Source organism: Mobula birostris, chromosome 31 (assembly GCF_030028105.1).
Source record: "Mobula birostris isolate sMobBir1 chromosome 31, sMobBir1.hap1, whole genome shotgun sequence".
Taxonomy (NCBI): Eukaryota; Metazoa; Chordata; class Chondrichthyes; order Myliobatiformes; family Myliobatidae; genus Mobula; species Mobula birostris.
The window spans coordinates 9189362-9210512 of NC_092400.1; the positions used below are offsets into that span (position 1 = coordinate 9189362).

The window sequence follows — 21151 nt, forward strand, 5'->3', positions numbered from 1 at the left end:
TAAAAATACAACCAGACTCCATTCCTCTTTGACTCTTGGTGATTCATAGTGATGGCACGTTTTCTATGTCTACCTACTTTCAAACTAATTCTCTCACATTGAATATCACTACTTGCAAATTGTACTGTTGCTCTCACACCTGATATTCTTTTAACTTCAAATGGTGACAGAGCCTTTAGCTATCTCAATTTTGAGAGAATCTTCTTTCTAAGAGTTTTGTTATAGACACAGTGATTACAATTATTCCCGCTATTTCTCTTGTTCTTGCAATGACCAGGAATATTTTATTACCTTTTTTTTTAACTAATCTTCACTTTTCCCTCCCCTTGTTTCATTTTTTGTCATGTTTACTTTTTTTTCTCAGATTCTCTAACACCACCACTCTACCATGCTGATTCCTATAGCTACACTGATGACACTTTTTCCCATTTTCCCTTTTATGGAGTCTATTTCCCATTCCACTTTTTCCTTTTGCACTTGCTTTGATATGGTGACTTTCTAAACAATACTTCCAGCAAATTTTCTACTTTCCTCAACCAGCGATGGACAGTTTTCAGTCCATTTCCTGTACTTTTACCTTTCCCCCTTTCTCCTTTCAGATTTAAATATTTTTCAAAATACCACTTTACCAGGACTTACCTTATTTTCATTTCACATGATAGAAAGCTTTGCCTGAACTTTATTATCATTTTTCATGAAAACTGGTTTTGTGCTCCATCCACATTAAAATTACAACACAAATGTAGTAAACAGAGGTTCTGGCTCTCTCAAGCCACGATAGCTACGATTATACAGGCTGCTGGGTTATTACATGATAGTAATTAAGAAAGATGCTAATCACATCACCTTTTTCAGTATTGATGCTGTTAATCTCTGTTTTTACTCTCACACTGAACTACAACTTTTCATGAACTCATGCTGTCAATTTCTACTCTTCCTTCTCCTTGGTCTAACTCCATCTCTCTCCTTCCCTTACTCAAACTTACTCAGCTCTGTTGGTTATTGGCCAGAAACCAATATTCACTTTAAATTGCTGACTCCCATAGCTACCTTGATTACTTTTCCCCCTTCTACCTCTTGTGACTATTTTTGTTATGCTTCCAGCTTCTCCATTTCCACATACTTTGAAGATGCTAACGTTCACACCAAAGCTTCCATTAAGGCAAGCACTTTCCTCAACCAAGGATTCATACACTTGACCAGGGCCAGATTTGGGCCATTCCATTTCTTCCACTTCTTCTACCACATCCCAAAATCAAGATAGTGTCTTCCTTGATTTTATCTTCACCTTTGTCTTCCATGTCACCAGACTCCACATGCAATCTACAGTATTTGGCCCTTATCTCTTCATGTTTGGCAATGCTGCAAGGACCATCCCTTCTGTTACAAACTTGCCCACTCCTCAATCATCATCTCCCCTACTCCCCCCATTAACTTCCAATAATCAAAACTTGCTTCAAGATAGACTATTGAATACTAAAGACAGGCATCACTTTAACATTTTCATTTGTATAAAATCAATAAAATTAAATAAATTCTAATGTAAAATTATACAAGAAATATCAGTTATCATCATTTATGATCTAACATACTTGTCCAACATTAACATTTTGCAGAACCAAGTTTTCTGGAAGACTGCATTGCTTGTTTATCAGTACTTCACCCATTTCTCTGTGCAATACTATATTCTGTTCACTGAGGCTACTGACGCAGAATATGAGCCTGGCCAAATTTTCAGTCTCAATCTTCTACCAATCTTGATTATTCATGAAGGAAATCCTCTTCAATATGGTTTCAATTTTTTTCTGGTGCTTTTCTTTGTACTTAAACAATTATCTTTCACAAAGAAAGCGACATTTGTGAATTAAATGACTGCAATTCAGCAAAAGGTTACAAACCAAATAAATTATGGAACTGGCAGACTAATCAAGCTTTGAAGACAGCCTCATAATAACTGAAACTTACATTCTCGAAATATTGCACAATTAGAACAGGATTAAAAGTTACTTATGAGAAGATATTACTAATTTACAAATCCCAAATGAACTTTACCATTAGATTCAGTTATTATCATAATGAGAAAGATAAAAAAAAACATGAGCAATCTCAGTACAGATGATTGATAAATGAAGATGCTTTAAGCATCATGGACCATTTCTTCTTTCCAAGCTGACCAAACAAGCCATCCATTTTCTTTTCCCTGTTTGATAAATTATTCATAGATGTATGGCACTTAGAAGAGTGCAACAAATGCATAACACGTTGCACTCTGTAAACCCTTAATTGTTTTAAGCGCTATCATGCACGCAAAGGAATATGCTGGAAAGTATAATTCATGCTTCTTGAGTGACAATTACTATAAACACTTTACCTTGACCACAGTACAGTGACTTTGTGCCAATATTCACTTGCATTAGATAGATCTCATCTTAAGCAACCAATAATACCCTTGAGTAATGACCGTTATTTGCTCTTTTTTGGTTGAAAGGTGATCAGATTGGCAGAATCAATAGCATGATTGCCAAAATGCCAACCTTCTGCCCGCTGGCAAATAGGGACAATCACTGGTCCAGTGCCACAATATCCTGGTCCTTGCTTCAGTGGGCAGCCTCCAATTTCAATGATTCTGGCTCTACCAAGACCTTCCACCAAACCCGAACCTCTACATAAGCACAAGAAAATCTGCAGATGCTTGAAACCTAAAGCGACACAAACAAAATGCTGGAGGAACTCAGCAGGTCAGGCAGCATCTATGGAAAAGAGTAAACAGGCCTGAAGAAGGGCCTCAGCCCAAAATATCAACTGTTTACTCTTTTCCATAGATGCTGCCTGACCTGCTGAGTTTCTCCAGCAGTTGTGTGTGTTCCTCTACATAAGCTAAGGCCTGAGGTTGAGTGACACCTAAGAAGCAACAGGATCTGGAATTGGAGAGGGTTGAGGGGAGAGAGGAGAGAAAGTGTTGAAAATGAGTAAAGTATGGAACTTTGACCTTACAGTAGAGAGGAATATTTATGCAATTTAAAAGAAGGTAAAGGTGGTTCCAACATTTGTATTGAAACACAACTTCCTCACATGTGACTGACATGGAAAAGCTTGGTGATATTTCTCAGTAGTATCCTTATTTACAATGGATAGGGATGTGCTGCAGCCATACCTAAAAAGGTCAGGCCTGAGATATGTGCGCCAGTGCTTTCTGTCAATCATCTGGTAGGACCATGCAATCAAACTTTTATCAGTGATTACCAAATTTCCTGTTGGATAATCCAATCCAATCTTGCCTTTGATGGTGGTAATAAGCTTTCCTAAATACAGTGCTGGTGTTGTTAATTGTGTGGTGTTTTGGCTACATCAGAGTGCAGTTGAGTCATCCATTATGTCTCGTTTGATATTATATACAGACATAGCAGGTCACCAGGGACAGGTGGAGGTGGAGGTTGAGGGGGAGTGGGAGAATATAAGTAGCATAAGAAGGGGAAGATAATTAAGGCATCAAAAAAGACAAAATCTCTGCTCTGGGTTGGGTATATACATTTGCACCTTTCTAGCAACAGAAGAATATTTTACAATGTACAAAGCAATAAAAATTAATCATAATGGATCTCCAGAGGGAAGATTGTGCTTGATCCATCTCCTTGAACACCTTGAACAACCTACTACCCCCACCCCAGAAATTGGAATGCAATAAATTTTTAACAGTTAAATTTTCAGAAGTCGTTTTATAAGGTTATACATATTAGAAAAAAAACATAATGTATGGTGTCAGAGGACAAGTAGTTGAATGGGTAACAAGCTGTTTACTGAATAGAAAACAAACAGTAGTTACTAAGTTTAGCAATTAGTGGTGATCCACAAAGATCAGTATTTGGAGTGTTTTTTTAAATTATTACATGGTATTAAATTAGGATGCAGTCAATGCAAATTAGGATTGTGATAAATATACATTTAAAATGGGTAAGCAACTAAGTAATGACCAAATCAAAGCTGTAAAATAAACTATTGGGCTTAACTATTTATCGTAAAGAACTGGAAAGCAAGGGAATTACACTAAACTCGTATACAACTTCCGTTAGACTATATTTGGTGTGCAATGAACAGTATACAAGAACATATTGAACAAATGGAAAAAAGCACAAAAAATAATTCCTCTAATGAACAGAACTGAGAAATTGTATTCTAGAAAGATCAGGCTGAAACTCTGCTCGCAAAAACTTTTTTTCTTCAGTAAAAGGATATTGAAAGGGAATTCAATATCAACATGTAACAATATTTGATGAGATGAAAGCTGAGATAAAGATTATGTTTCTCATTTGAATGGAGGCCACAATAGCCTCAAGATAAGCAGGACATGGAACAGTCCCATCATGGGAGAACCTTGATAAATTCATCAGGCAATGCCGTCAGTAAATTCTTGAAGAATTTCCTTATCTTGAGTAGTTGGAAAGTGGTAGTTGCAACCTGGGTGCATAGCATAGAATTATAAACAGTTATGAAAACCAATAATAACTTAGAAAACATATGATTTTAATTTTATGCAGCACAAACTGTTACTCACTTATTTGCCCCAAGATATTTACTGTTTGCCGCTCCACTGAAACATTTCGGGCTGTTTCACTATGCTAAAAGCATAACTAAATTTAAAATGTAGTGTCTGTGAATGGGCTTAGGTTAGTGAATAGGTGTGACTAATGTCATTGCACTCACAGCTGGAGCATTTTACCTCCCAGGCCTAATTTAATTCCTCTCTGTGAGCTTCTTGCCTAAACTGAAATAAAGATGCAGAGAGCTGGTTGCCAGTGCTTAATTGTCCTCCAGACCCACCAAATTAAGTTAAGAACTGATATTTCAGGACTCCTGCTTTGTCTCCTATAGCTAGCACTAGGTGGGGCGGCTGCAATGTATGTTCGATCAGATGCAAGCTTAAGTGCCCTGAAATCCTACTGGCATCATAGTTCCCAGAGTGGCAAGTAATGATGAGACTCAAGGCTGATTTATACTTGTGCGTACTAGCTTATGCTGTAGCCTACGCAAGTGGGCTACGCCGTTGTGAACATTTATACTTGTGTGTTGGTGTATCTGAGTCGCTCTGCAATTCACCGCCAAAACACTAGTTGGCAGTGGGGTTTCTACGCCACTGTGCTGAGTTTCTTCATGTTGAAACTCAACACGAAGAAACTCAAACTTCAAACAATGGCGACTGAAACTGAAGGAGGGTGAATTTTCTGTGCTTGTCCAGCCACTGAGAGACATGGACGAGGAAATGCATTTCAAATATTGTCAGGTGTCGGCAGGTAGATTTGATGACTTGGTTCATTGTCTCCAATCTTTTATTTCACATCAGTGTACGCACAGTATACTCAGAGACTGGCAATCACCATTTGAGTTTTAGCTTCAGGTGGAAGTCAATAGGCTGTAGCAGTTAGCTACAAACTGGTGTCAAGCACAGGGTCTCCATAATTTCGGAGGTCTGTAAAGCTTTATGGAAAGCATTGCAGCCAGAGTTCCTTCCCTGCCCTTCAGTCGCCCAATGGGAAGCTATTTCAGCGTAGGAAGAAATGTGATGCTACCAAGCGGACCAATTGTTGCGGTCTGCGTCACCACAACGCGTAATTACATTTTTAGGGAGGTGCATGTCAGCCTACGGCGTAGGGTACCTACAGCGTCAATTTGACGCACAAGTATAAATTGTCCTTTAGAATGGATCAGTTATAGTGACAGTGAGCAAGGCTAAAACAGGAACAAGGTATTATGCTTTTGGATGGGAATTTTAGGTGCATGGCTCTTAAATGGGGTTCTCAAGTGTTCTGTTCTAGCCTTATAGATAAATCCTACATTTTCAGAAATGCTAATGGAAAAACAAGATGAAGGAGAATCAGTGGATTAAGTGTACTTGGGATTTCCAGAAGGTATATGATAAAGTGTTTGAAAAAAAGGCTGATGTACAGAATAAAAACTCATAGTATATTACCATGGATTGAAAATTGTTTACCATATAGAAGACAGGGGGTTAGAATAAAATGGTCAAAGAGTCGGAGGGTGGCAGAGACTACAGACAGGGAGCAGTGAGTGAAATTCTGTCAAAGAGAAGACTTAAACTTCTTTGGGGTAGGAAAATCTTGAAGAGACTTTGCAGTGGAACAGCAAATAATAAATACAAAAGATTCTACAGATGCTGGAAATCTAGAGTAACACCCACGCACAAAATGCTGGAGGAACTCAGCAGGTCAGGTAGCACCTATGGAGAGGAATAAAGAGCCAACAGTCTTGGCTCAAACTATAACCATATAACAATTACAGCGCAGAAACAGGCTACCTCGGCTCTTCTAGTCCGTGCCGAACTCTTACTCTCACCTAGTCCCACCGACCTGCACTTAGCCCATAACCCTCCATTCCTTTCCTACCATATATCTATCCAATTTAACTTTAAATGACAACATCGAACCTGCCTCAACCACTTCTGCTGGAAGCTCGTTCCACACAGCTACCACTCTGTGTGTGTGAGTTACTTTGGATTTCCAGCATCTGCAGAATCTCTTGTGGTTAGAATTAAGGAGTCCTTTTCATTCAAGTTCAAGTTTAATTGTCATTCAACTATACACATGTATAGACCTAAATGACACAGCATTCCCCCAGGGCCAAGGTACAAAGCATAGTATATACAGCTACATACAGCACACAGCACATATAGTTACGGTCACAAAAGATAATACTAGCTCTGTGGCCTGAGTGGCATTGAAGATAGATGGTGCATGGGATGTTATCCTGGAGCCATGATTCTGTAAGAACAAGCATGCAGCAGTTCCTCATCACGCGCTAGTGCAGCCACAGGCCCCAGCTTGTCTTCTACTGAGCAAACACTGGAGAGCAGCAGCGATGGAAGAGGCCAGCCCCCTACCCAGCATGGACTTCAGTGTGCTCGCCGTACCTTCGCTCTCACACTGCCTCCGGCACCTCCTCCCCTCGGCGGCTGCAACAGGTGATACTGCGGCGTGAGGGCTGAGTCCATGTAACAACCGAGGCCACGCAGCTCCCCCACCGACGGTCTCCCCAATGAACCAGTGAGCCAGACTTGCAGTACTCTACATTACCAATGTTCAACAGTGTCTTTCAATCACAAGCAAAATGTCCAAGACAATCATTTGCACTGTTTGTTGGATGGTGCACCACCTCTGACGCTTTCGTCCCTGGGTGGATGTAGCAGCTGGCAACATGGTACACAACAAGTACATGCTGTGCGGCTCCACTGCTCTCCAGCAACTCACTAGTGAGGTAGACCTGCAGTATTTGGCGTTCTCAATGTCCAGTAGTGTCTTGCGATCACAAGAAAGACATGAAGGAAGAACAATTACACGGGTGGTTGGATCCAGTGAGGCCGCTGTGAGCACGTGCACTGCCACCTTATCTGAGAAGTAAATCTAGACGAATGTAAATATTGGAGTACCAAAGGATCAGTTCTTGGTGCTCAATTACTTAATGTCTACATATGGTAAAATGCTGATAATCCAGCACCCTTTGATGGTACCAGATGAGCAAATTTTCCAGACCATTAGGGAATGCACCTCTTCATTGACCAGCACATTTTTAATACATTTTTAAAAAAGTTATATCATAGCACCACATGCTTTCCAATACATCAGATGAGTTAATGAGTGTTGCAGATGAGTTAATAGGAAGCCTGTGAAACAGGGTCCTTGCTGACTTTAAAGGGAGTGGGGGGAAAACAGGGCCTCAGAGAATTTAAAGGGAGTGCAGAGAACAGGATCCAAGTGTGTTCAAATAAAGTGTAGGAAACACAATTAATTCCTGCTGAGTTTAAAGTGACAAAGGGATAAAGAATCTACTGGTGAACAAGAGCCTTCGCTGAGTTAGTCAGGAGGTGAAACAAGGACCCCAGTGAAGTTAAGGGAAGCACAGAAAATTTTGTGTCGGTGAGCTTAAAAGAAAGAGTGGGAAATGGGGTCCTGGGTAAATTGCTGAACCACTGGGATTTCCAAACAATTAGATACCGGTAAATGGCTTTGTGGGAAGGGCACAGTGCAAGTTATCCAAGTTGGCTGATGACACAAAAATAGGCAGGAAGGTATGATGCAATGAGGATTCTCGCACTCTGCAATCGGATATTGACAGGTTCAGTGAGTGGGGGATAAAATATGGCGAATGCAATGTAATGTGTAGGACATTGTGAGACCATGCACTTCAGAAGATGAAATCAAAAGGCAGACTATTATCTAAATGGAAAGATTTCACAAATGAATCTACACATTCTTGTGCATGAAACACGAGAAGTTACAATTCTGGTGCAGCAAGTAGTTAGGAAGTCAGTCAGTCAGTCAGTGGGTGCCGTCCCGAATCCGGGGTTGGTGGCTATGCACCTCCATCTTCTTCGATCTTGTGCTCTTTGTCTGGCCTCAGCATAACTCAACCCAGTCCATTGCCTCACATTATCATACCAAGTGGTTCGCTGCCTTCCTCCTTCCCTCTTTCCTTCTGTCACCCCTTCCAATAACAATCTCTGCAGTCCACCACCTCTCAACAAGTGCCCGGCATATTCCAGCTTCCTTTTCTGCACACTCTTCAGCAACTCCTTTTCTCTCCTCACTCTCTTCAACATTTCCATATTACTGACCTTCATCACCCATCTAATTTTCTGCATTCTCCTTAAACACCACACCTCAAATGCCTCCAGTCGTCGTTGCGCTTCCTTGCATAAGGTCCACGATTCGACCCCACACAACAGACTGCTCCAGATGTAGCATTTCCAAATTCTACAATGCAGCCCTAAATCCAACCTCTTGCCACACAGCACGTCACTCAGGCTCCAGAACGTTGATCTTGCAATTAGGAAGACAGATAGCTTATTGTCCTTTATCGCAAGAGGACTGGAGCTTAGAGATGAAGATGTATTGTTACTATAGTACAGGGTACTTGTGAAGCTGCTTCTGCAATACTGTGTCCAGATGCCCTTATGTGAGAAGGGATACAATAGCCACTGGAGATTCACATGGCTAATTTCTGGAAATAGAGGTTTTCCTACAATAAATGGCTAAAAGAGTTGGATCTGTATTTTTTCTGGAGTTTATAAGATGTAGAGTGACCTTCCTGAAATATATGGGGCCCAAAGGGGGCATGACAGGGCTGATACTGAGATACTTCCATTAGTGGGAAAGTGAATGAGGGGACATAGTTACAAGATACAAGGTGGTCATTCAGAACCAAAGTCCATAGGAACTTCTCCCTGCAGAGGTGGTAAATTGTTAGAATGCTCCCGTGCAGGGAACTATGGCAGCTAGTGATTTTTTTTTGGAGATTGCACAGGTGAGGGTCATCTAAGATTATACTGGATAGCACAGCAGGCTTGAGGGGCCAGGCTGACTATGACTACTTGCACTTTGTTGTGTTCCAATAATCAACTGACAGCTTGGAAGGGCACTGTGGCTGAACTGTTTTTAATAAACTATCTCACAAGAAGAAATTTTTGGGATTTAGTATTTCTATCAGTATTTAGTATTTCGATCAGGATAAGACAATAGTCTACTTTCTGCCAGTGAGTAGTTATTTAGCATTCTCTAAATAAAACAGTGAATTGGACATTATACTGAACTGATTTCATTTGTGCATTTTGATAAATTGTAACACTCTGCAAAAACGTCATGAATCATAACATTAACACGCAAAAATCTACAGATGCTGGAAATCCAAAGGAACACACACAAAAAGCTGCAAGAACTCAGCAGGTCAGGCAGCATCTATGCAAAAGAGTAAAGAGTCTACGTTTCAGGCAGTCCTGAAGGTGCTGCCTGATCTGCAGAGTTCCTCCATCATTTTGTTCGTGTTGCTTTCAATCATAACATTGATTATCATAACAATCAAAACTGTAATAACATTGCAATTTCGATTTAAGATTTTATATTTCAATATTTAACTTAAAAATTTTATACGTAAGTGTTTAGAGCCAGTACTTAACATCTCAAAATAAGGGTTCAGGCATTCAGGACAGAGACATGGAAGGTAATGAATCTGAGGGACTTTTTACCCATGGAGGATATTCACTGGGTGTATTTCAGAGAGATCAAAGAATTATAGATATTAGGGAATCAAAGGATACAAGGTTAGTGTAGAAAAATAATGTTAAAATAAAGTAACAGCCATGATCCTGCTGAATGACAGAGAAAATACGAGGGGCTTACACCTGTTTCTATTACAGAGAAAGTATCCTTTAAATAGAATTTGTAATTATGAATCTATCATTTTGCCAGTGTAATCACAAAAAAACTAGATGCAAAATAACGGTCTTGGTGAGGTAGACATTGTCTGACAAACATTGCACGGCCAGGCTGTGAAAATTTTGGAGTCAGTTTATCCCTGGAATACACTGTGTCCAAAACCTCTAAGGTGGCACAATGATGCACCTTTAAATGCTTCCAATCATCAAAGCTGACTTGAGTTTAAATTGGTAATCCCTAAATATCACGCAGCTGAGGTCTGAGAAAGGCCAAGAGCTATAACATGACAGCTGCTCATAAAAAAAGTTCATCGCGGGACACAGAAATGCTTCATCTGTAGTGCAAATTCACAGCAACAGCAATTGTGATGGCTACTGTTGTTAGAGGGGGGCTGATTTGAGACATAGTACTTAAGTGCAGTTGATGGATCTGCAATGACTCTGTAGTATAGCCCAGGGAGGAAAAATTATGAAATAATTCATACAGTAAATGGTGAGGAAGAATAACAAAGCAACTTGTGCATGAATAATGCATAACAAATTGAAGAGCAGTTTTACTCTTATTTTAAATGATGTCATCTTTGAATACAAGCCAAACCATTTATCGGTTAAGTTTACAGCAGGCACATCTGATCGTGCTGCATTCTACTAGTGCCAAGTTGTAGAATCATTTCTAAAATGAATATTACAGTTTTAATCATGCCGCACATACAGTAGAAATCCACAGTACTAACAAAAATAAAGCTAATTTATGATCCTGTTTCTTGAGGAAGCCAGTGTTATAGAGGTGTATATTTTTGCCATTTTGTTTTATTCAAAGGTAAAGCATCATTCAAGGGCCAAAAGAATCACATTTGATCAATTCATTGCTGTAAAGAAATTATATCATGATGGACAAAACTGAGATGATATTTAAAGAGGAGAAATATTTTCTTATGCACAAACCTTGCAAATTGTCAGCCTCTTACTCCAAGATATAGAGCAAACTGAAGAGATAAAATGATAAATAACAAACAAAAACAATAGTAAATAGAAAGCAACAGGATTTGGGACACTATGGAGTTACTAATCTGAGTTTTCAAAAACATTGTATAGAAGACTGTACTTTATTGACTAATGAATATATTGCTACACAAAAAAAGAAGCACTTTCTTTCCTTCCAGTAGATTGTTCAGATCATATTTAATATTGAACTAATTATTTCACATTTCAATCAAACACACACTCTCTTATTATGATGAAGACATTCCATTTTAGAAAATAAACACAACCATGTGCGAAACAGTTAGTAAATATTGTGCTGCCTGACAGTCAAAGTGATGTCACTAATTCCTAATTTTTCCCTGTAGGTTGATCCAGGCACCTGTACCAACTTCACCTAGCAGCAGCTGTATGGAAATCGGATCACTTGATTGGTTATGCAAATGTAAATTACCCAATCATATTTTTAGGACCCAGCCTTTCTGTCCAGTTACACAAAGCTATTCTGAACATATTCTCGCAAGGTAGGCAACAGATGATCCAATGTTTACCTACAGTTTTTCTGAAATGAACTGAGTCAGTTTAAGAAAAGAAAGTTAAGCGTAAGGTTATTTTCCTTTGCTATGAGAAAATGATCGACTTTTAAATCTGCAGCTTAACCCATTTTAAACTGAATATTACCATGACAGGGCTTGGATCCATTTAACAACTAAGGGTGAAAAAACTGAGCATTTTCACACTTAGAAACTACTAAGTAAGAGAGAACTACAGAGTTCATGCACCATGGGAAAAGATCTACAATTGCAAATCCACCATTTCCCATATAAGTCCCAGGGTGTTAGAATGCCTCCAAGTAAGTTGTCTCAAATGGCTAGTTGTTTGTGAGAAGGTCATCTTTCCTAAAATTGCTCTAATCTAATTACACTGTTAAAGCTAAATACAATGGCAATCACCAACATTATTAATAGTCTTAATAAATGACACCTCAATTTGATGGCTTTTTAAGATAGTTTCTCCTTTCATGTTGCCTTCCATTTAGTAACCCACTCTTCATTGCATCACTAAGCATGCAAATATATTTCCTGCCATTGTAATTCTATTTTCCTAACTTAAATTTCACATTTCGAAAGCAATGCATAACTAAATTCCTAACTAAATTATCAGACAAAACTAATTGCATCTTTCGGCTGGTCTCTAGGAGGTAGCTGACTTGGATTACTCAAGTCAAGTCAAATCAAGTTCTGTGTCATGTACACAAGTGCACTGAGGTACGTGTACAATGAAAGATTTGCATGCAGCAGTATCACAGGCATGTAATTTAAACAACTCACAGAACATAAACAATGCTAGAATTATATGAGACAGTGAAGAAAAAATGCTGCGAAAACAATTAGAAACGGGTTCATGACAGTGCAAGAGGTGGTCTGTAGTGTTTCATTGCTAACCATAGAGTTAGGGTTATGCAGGTCAGTTCAAGAACTTAATGGCTGTAGGAAAGTAGTTGTTCCTGAACCTGGTAGTGTGTGACTTCAAGCTTCTGTACCTCCTGTGTTTGGATGCAGAATCTGCTCTCCATAGCCTAGCTTCTGTTTGGTTAGCCCCTGTCAGCATTTACTTGATGTGTGAAACTGTAAAGCATTTGCACTTTAGAGGGCTACTGGGACCTTGCACCATAGCAATGTATAGGACAAATGAAAAAGACAAACAAGATGGTCCCTGTTCTATTTCCAATGAGTTTTTATTCTGAAATATCTGATGCATTGCCTTAAGTTACAGTGATACAGGATTGTTCACTATGGAGAAAATGAAATCACTACCAATAAGTTAAAAAAGCTGTTCCATTATATTTTTATTTTATTCCTTTGAAGGAGTACAGTGGCTGGGGATTACTGCCGTAAGTCTTGAAGTGCAAATCTTATGTCCCTAATTGTAACCTGTACAAAGATACACTGAAAGATTTTTCTCCTCCATGAAATTGAATACTCCTGCAAATATTGCAAAATGAGAAACAATGCCACCATTACAGCATTCAGATTTAATATCATGGATATATGCCAGTGAAGTTAAAATGTATTATTGAAAATGGAAGTTTGTCTGTATACTTGAAATCCCAAAGCTAATCTAAACTTCACTTGAATCTGAGTATTTATATTTTCCACACAAAATCAGAAGTTATTTGTGAATACAGAATCAGTCTTGATATCCATGCCCTGAAAATGCCATACTAAATTAGAATGAAGTCCATTTTCCAACCCATGACCAAATGTCCAACAAAAACATCTCCATAGTACAGTCAAACCTGCTATATCAGAGTCAGATCGATCTGGATAAAGTTCTAACAACTCAACTCAACCCTAACCAAAAATATTCAGCCAATTAAACCTGAACCAAACAGGTAGTCAGATCCCATTGGGCCCAAGCTCTAAATGAAAGCAACTTTGGAAACCTGCTTCTAAGAGTCTATGCAAGAAATCTACATTTCTAAACATAATTTTGGTTTTATTTTAGCAGCATCTCTACAAAGACTTAATGTTATTAATCAATAAACGATCTGTTTGAAGTTGATCATTATACACATAAGATATTTTCTTAGCTAGCTTATAAAATAAAACGCCTTCGGCAGTGCATTTATAACAGTATAATTCAATTACAATAAACCCACTAAATTCACAAATCAAACGAATGCAATGTGCCTGTGATTAGGAAAATTTCAGAGTGACATTTGGAAAGGCAGGGATTAATCAATAATAACAATAACAAAATATATAGAAAAGGGAATGGGGTTGATATGATCGACATAGATCTCAGCAAGGTATTTTCATGGGAGCAGTTTCAAAAAGTTAGAGTCCACAGGATTCAGGAATATTGGCAAATTGGATCTAAAATTGCTTTGGTAATAGGAAACAGAGGGCGATGGTAGAGAGTTGTTTTTAGGTTTGGAACTCTGCAATTGGTGTGTACCAAAGATCTGAGAGCTGGGATCTTTACTTTTTATTATGTGCATTAATTATTTGGGTATGAAAGCAAGAGGTATGATCTGAAAGCTTTATAACACAAAAATTGGTGGTGTTGTAAGAAGGACAGTTGTAAGCTATAGAATAATACAGATCAGTATGTAAGGGGGACTAACAATGCGGATGGAATTTAATTCTGATAAGTGTGACGTGATCTTGGGAGGATTAATCAAGTTAGGACCCAAGGAAGCACTGAGGAACTGGGAGACCTCAATGTACAACTCTGAAGATAAGAGCGCAGGTGGTTGAGGTGGTGAAGTGGGCATTTGGGATACTTGTTTTCAATTGCCAGGGCATAGGTTACAACAGTTTTACAACAGAAGTTATGGTAGATTTAATAAAACACTACTTAGCGGCCAGCTGGAGTAATGGGTATAGTACTGGCTACTACATTATAGGAAGAATGTGGTACGCTGGAAAAGGCACAGAAAAAATTCACGAGAATTATATCTGAGATGGAGTGTTTGAATTATGAAGAAAGGATGAAGAAATTGGGTTGGCGTGGAGGGTTGGGGGAGTAGGAGGGTATTTACAGCACTTATTTCATGAAAGGTATAAACTGAAATTCTATTAATCACTTTCACAATTGACACCTAGATATGAATTCACCTTAGAGCACTGATATAATGAAAGTAATTTCTAACAAGAAAGTAAACTGAATATTTAGCTGCACAGTGCATCACAACATTATAGTCACCTGAGGCTACAGAATACAATACACTAACTGGAAGAAAACTTTGTTTCCAACTTTAGCCAGCTCCACAGTACCAAAGTATAGCCAAAGTAGCTTTTTTTTTAAAACTTGCTCCACATTTCACCTTGAATAAGATGCTACTACAACTGCTTATAAGCAAAACTTAATCAGCACTCCATGAAATATCCAGTGCCCTACAAGTGTTTTTTATTAAATAAAAAAGCCTTTGTAGTGCTGGAGTATTAAACAGCTTTGATATGTGTCGGAATAAGCCAGCTCAGATGTCAAGACAGGCACTGAAGACACAAAAGAAAATACAATTTATCTAATACGATCTTCCTTGACACACATCTCTTGAGAGTTGTGACAGCTTATTTCTAAATGAAAAACAGAGCTTAATCTCATACCACCGCTCATAATGAAAACTATACTCACCCTGACATGATCTTTTTACAAGATCCCACTGTTTATTAAACTTACCAGTGAGTGTAATTAAAATTGTGACAGGTGGCAAATCAAGCAAAATGCAGAATTACTTCCCACCACTTCTGAGATTTGACTGAACCAATATGCTTGCAGATCAAGCCATTCTGTTAATCACAGAATGGAATGATACAGCACAGGAGATCATTTGACCTGTGCTGTGCCCTATCATAGTGAAAATATAGAACATTTTTCTGTGTGCTTACATTATATTTAGTTCTAGAGATGAAAGGTACGACAAATACAAACTTCGAAAATCTTAAGTACAAAATAATGTTGCATGAACTGTTTTACTGCAATCTACAATATTTTCAAACTGTTCGCAGTGTTTTCTTTCTTAAAAATCTTTCAATACCTCAAAGAAAAATAGGATATGATTCAACTTCACTGAGGAGATCCTCTTAATCTGTAGTGGATTTCTGTTTTAATAATGTATAGTTTGTAGAACTGTGACATAGACTCGGAGACTGTTAATAAGAATTTCACATTAACTGTGATGAACATTTCAAAACCTATACAATACCAAGGAAGGATGGGATTGCAATGGAGAAGGTGCAGAGGAGACTGCAATGTGTTGCCAGTATTTCAGTTATGAGGAGAGACAAGTTTTGTTTGGAACTTCTTGGAGAGAAGCAGGACGAGGGTGGACCTATAGAAGTGCACAAAGCTTAGAGGAGACCTGCGGAAGAATATTTTTCACTTCCGATGGCTGGAACCTGGAATGCGGTGCCTGGTTGATGGTAGAAGCAGAAACTCTTACATCATTTAAGAAGGGTCTAGCATCACTGAGGCACAAAGGGTTAAAGGTCAAGTGCTGGTAAATGGAAGCACTATAGATGAGTACTCGATGTACAGAGTGGGCTGCAGGGTCTGCTTCGGTGCGATATGGCTTTATGAGACTTATTTTGTTTGTGGACAATCCTGAGATTTAATATGCATCGTCCACTTACTGGCAGCTGATGAAAAATATCAATAAAATGTATATATGTAACTAATATTTGTATTTAAAAATTAATTCCTACTGTAAGTATACTGCTGGAATTGAAGGTTAAACAGGTACATAAAGTGGCTGGGAAGGATATGCCGAAGATAATTAAGGCATTTCTGAAGAGTAGCTTTTAACTAGAGAGTACCAGTTGAAGAGAAGGTAATCAACAGAACATCCTCATTTTTTTTTGAGGTATTTAACAGACAATTTTGGCTAGGTAAGCTATATAACATTTATTAGATACTCAGCTGCAAGTGATTTCATTTTAAAGCTGCAATACTGGCACATTCTTCAATCTCCTTCTGTGGATGTCAACATGTATTAAGTGGCAGTCTGACAATGGGTAATAGAAAAAGTAACCAAGAAGACAATGACCTTCCCTAGAATATAAAATGTAACAGTGCATTTATCTGAAACAATTACACATACCAAGCACTGATCATACTAACATCTTGAAAATTTATACAAGCTACTCCAAGTTCATTTTTGTAGTTCTTGTTTTCATTTTATCTGATTGTTCCAACAGATCACTGCCAGTTCTCTGCTCTGATTCACATTTGCTACGTGCGATTTGCAAGCTCCTTAACACGTAATCTAGTAGGTTCCACTTAAAATGAGATTACATGTTGTCAGCCTGCATTTTGCAGATAACACAGAACCACCAGCTATTTCACTTTTAGATGGAAGCAAATCTGTTAGTCACTAAAAAAAACAAACTTATTGATAGAATTAGAATCCTACCCCCAACATCCACTTGCTCCCTTGGCACTTCATTCCCCAAAAGTACTCCTCCACATCACTGTAAGTGCCTGGTGACCTCTTTGAGTATAGATTTATTACAACACAGGGCTTAGAAGAAAAATTCAAATGTGTACTTCTGGTGAAATGAGGAGACAATTATGCTAAATTATTAGGTTTTTGATTCAACTTTGTAAGATTGTGCTGATTAAAAAGTTCTGCTGTGTAATAGACTATCATGTAGTATTTGTGTTTCAAGTAATTCTCACCAATACAACTACAAATAAATATTGCCACAACTGTTGCCACTTAAAATCATTCATTCTTACAGTGGATTTAGAAAATAATTTACCTTATTGCCTTCACTCATTATCCAACCAAAGTTTCTGACACCACAGGCAACCCAATTAGTGGATACATCCAAGCAGGTCACAGTATTTCCATAGATGGAATGAAGCACCTTTGGCTCTGTATCAGGTCTGAGTAAATAAACTGTATCTTCAGCTGCTGCTAGTAATGTTTCATTTCCATCTGTACTCAGAGCATCCGGAACAAGCTGTAGATAACTAACCTACAAAATAATGAGAACAAACAGGCTCTAGCAGGTTTATGGATGAGTCTCAATACATAAAAAATCAATTATACATGTTTAATATTTATTGTGATTCACAGGAAGGGAACAAATCCTTAGTGTAAAGAAATTTCTATGAAGTTCATTCTCAATGGCTTTAGTTATCAGTTACTGCAAGAATAATAGGCTTACCATAGACCAGCTTGAGGTAGTCATATTTAGAGACCATATAAACCATAAGGTATAGGAGCAGAATTAGGCCTTTTGGCCCATCACAGCTGCTCTGCCATTCCATCCTGGCTGATTTATTATCTCTCCCAACCCCATTTTCCTGCCTTCTCTCCATAACCTTTGAAGCCTTTACTAATCAAGAACTTATCAACCACAACCAGCCTGTGCCAATGAATTCCACAGATTCACCACCATCTGGGTAATGAAATTCCTCCTCATCTGTTCTAAAGGGACATCTTTCTATTCTGAAGATGTGTGCTCTAGTCCTAGACTTCTCCCACTAAAGGAAGCATCCTCTCCACATCCACTCTATCCAAGCTTTTCAATATTCAATAGGTTTCAATGAAATCCACCCCACCTCTCCTACTCCACTCCTCCGCTTACATGTGATCTGCTTCTGTCAGGCAGGTCAGTTTACATTGGAGCTGCTTATCTGCAAGCTCAAAACATCTGACACAATAAACCAAGAAAGCTGGTCTGAAAATACTGCTCAGTAAATGATATACTACTAGTTGCTGGAGGTGGAAGCATAAACAATCTCTGCAGCTACCTCCAGTTATCCTATTAGCAACCTCCAGTAAAATAAGCTTGGCAGAGTTGTTCAATTAAAATTTAACAGTAAGCCTGTCTGACTGAAGAGCCATTTCAAAGCCATCAAGTACGAATATATTAAATGCAACTATATTGAATGGTTTCTTTGTGGGTTTTTTGAATGCCAGGGACAGTACTGAGCTAACAAATCAGCAATTCTGACTATAGTAAATATTGCCAGCAAAAACAGAGCAAAGGATGAGATAGCTACAACACATTTATTATTCATAGTAATAATCTGAAATGTAATACAGCAACTACTGTTTATTCACTAATTTTTGTTATTTTTTTGGAGGCAATCTTGATATGATGGCTAATTAAAGCTTCCATAGTAACACTTCTGTTAACTTTTAAATGGTTTTAATATTTCTCATTTATCTAACGTATCAAGTTATTTTATTTGTTAAAAAATGAGTCAATAGTATATAATACCTCTGTATTCTTCTCATTAGGCAACAAAAGCGATACAATTATTGGCAAGAAAATGATGTCATAATGACCAGTAATTAAATAACTAAAGAAACAATGAACTTCTGTGATGTGCAGGGTAATTAGAAAGTATAGATCAACTTATATAATTAAATGAAGAAACTCCACTACTGGAGTTTTATTCATTTTAAAAAACTACTAGCCAAGTATCTTGTCTCTCATATTAATACAAATTTCCACACAGTCTCCCCTTAAGATACACCTGCTGTTCAGTTAAATGCAAGCTTTGCTGCTTCTGTGAAGGGAAAACATCTGAAATAGTACAATTTTATTGCTCCAATTTCAGCCGGTTTTCTACCTTCAACTTGAAAAGATATGTTCAGAGAACCATTGCTCCGCAGTCTTGGTTCAGAAATTGACTCTTCACAATGAAAGTTCAGTGTAAAAGGAATGGTTTCAAAAGCATATCAAGTGCCTAGTAACTAAAACATGCACACTTGGACAAACTGGCTTTCATTATCAGGCTGTGACCATCCTTTGAATGTCCAAAACATTTTACTGTGTGGTGTAGTAGATTTAAAGGGCTGTCACTGATGTAATGTACAGGCATACTCATCGCTGAGCAAATATTATTAACTGTGCAGAATACACACAATGTTAACAAGTGTCAGTGAATAACACAGTACATTTAGGATAAAAATAAGTACAATGAAATTAAATTGAAGCAACAAGGCATAGAATGAACCACAACGCACAAAGATTATTTCAATTTTGATCAAAGCAAATCATAAAGATAAGGATTTCAATACTTTTTTGTGGATTCCAATGGGAAAATTAATGGAAAAAGTAAAAGATTAGCTGGAGCTATTTTGTTAACAGAGTAGATATAAACCAGGGAATACAGAAATGCTCCATAATTATATATATTTTGTGTGTGTGTGTGTGTGTGTGTGTGTGTGTGTGTGTGTGTACACATGCGCAAAAAAATTAATTTGATGATCAAACAAATGTCAAATGAATAATTTACTATGGCAAGTCAGATAGGATATTAACTATTCCTTTAACAAAAGAAGAAAAAGTGTAGAGCAAGCTCTTAATTCAAGCCATTTCTCAGTTCTTCTGTTCTTTAAACTACACTTTTTTGTCTCAAGCACAATATACTACTCAGCTCCATTACAGGTAAAGCTCACTTCATGATTCTACAATTTAAAGTACAACAGAAATATGGCTGAGCAGTGACAAAGCTATTAAATTTCATATGAACGTATTTCAACACTGGCAGTATATGATATGATTATAATGCCTGATTATTCAAATTCATTGTCCTTGAAGCAGTAATAAACACCTAGAACTAAACATCTGCATCTTGACTGATTTAAATGTCAAAGGATTGAGTCTGAACTTTAGAGAAAATCTGGTTTGTTTGTTTATTTATTTACTTAAGACCTGGGTATTGCTGACAGGCCAGCATTTATTCTGTATTCCTCATTAGTATTGAGAAGAGGTGGTGAACAACTTCCTTGTCGAGTAAAGAGTTATAGGATTTAAAACCAGTGAATATGAGAGAAAGCAATATGTTTCCCAGTCAGGATGGCGTTCAGGTTGGAGGGGAACATGTAGGTATGGTGTTCCCATGTGCCCAATGTCTTTAAGCTTCTTCGTGGGAAGAGTTACTATTGGAGCCGAAAGAGTGAGTAAAATTAGTGGAGTACATGGGTCAAGAAATTGCACACGACTGTGACAGTAGTAGGTTAGCGCGAGTCAGAAATTTCAGTTTTCCTGGTATTGACTGGGTCACCCAGAGTGCCAAGGGGCTGGATGGAGCAGAACTTGTGTGGTGTCTTCAAAACAGTTTCCTCACGCAATAAAGAGGAAGCCACTTGGGGAGGAGCAATAATGGATCTCTTCTCAGGGAAAGAGGTGGGCCATGTAAATATATTGGTAATTGGAGAGCTCTTTGGGAGCACAATTCTATTAGTTTTAAATAGTTATAGAAAAAAGTAGAAGCAGTCCAGAGATTAAGGACTAGAACTTTGAAGAAATAAAGGAAATGCTGTCTGATAAATTCATTAAAGTTCTTTGCCAAAGTACCAAGCACAATGGAAAGAGGGGAACCTGTAGATGCAATATGTTTGGATTTTAAAAAGAAAAGAGTGTTTTGCAAGAGAGCACTTGGTGTTCAGGATAATATATTATTATTGCTAGAACATAA

General features: G+C 38.0%; 1 protein-coding gene across 2 annotated transcripts in view; it reads right to left on the bottom strand.

The window, feature by feature from the left end:
• fbxw8 (F-box and WD repeat domain containing 8) overlaps positions 1-21151 on the bottom strand; it is a 140303-nt gene that overhangs the window by 37661 nt on the left and 81491 nt on the right. For both annotated transcript variants that reach the window (XM_072247615.1, XM_072247616.1), the window contains exon 7: positions 17470-17688. In XM_072247615.1, coding sequence (XP_072103716.1) covers positions 17470-17688 — 219 coding nt within the window. The remainder of the gene's footprint in view (positions 1-17469; positions 17689-21151) is intronic.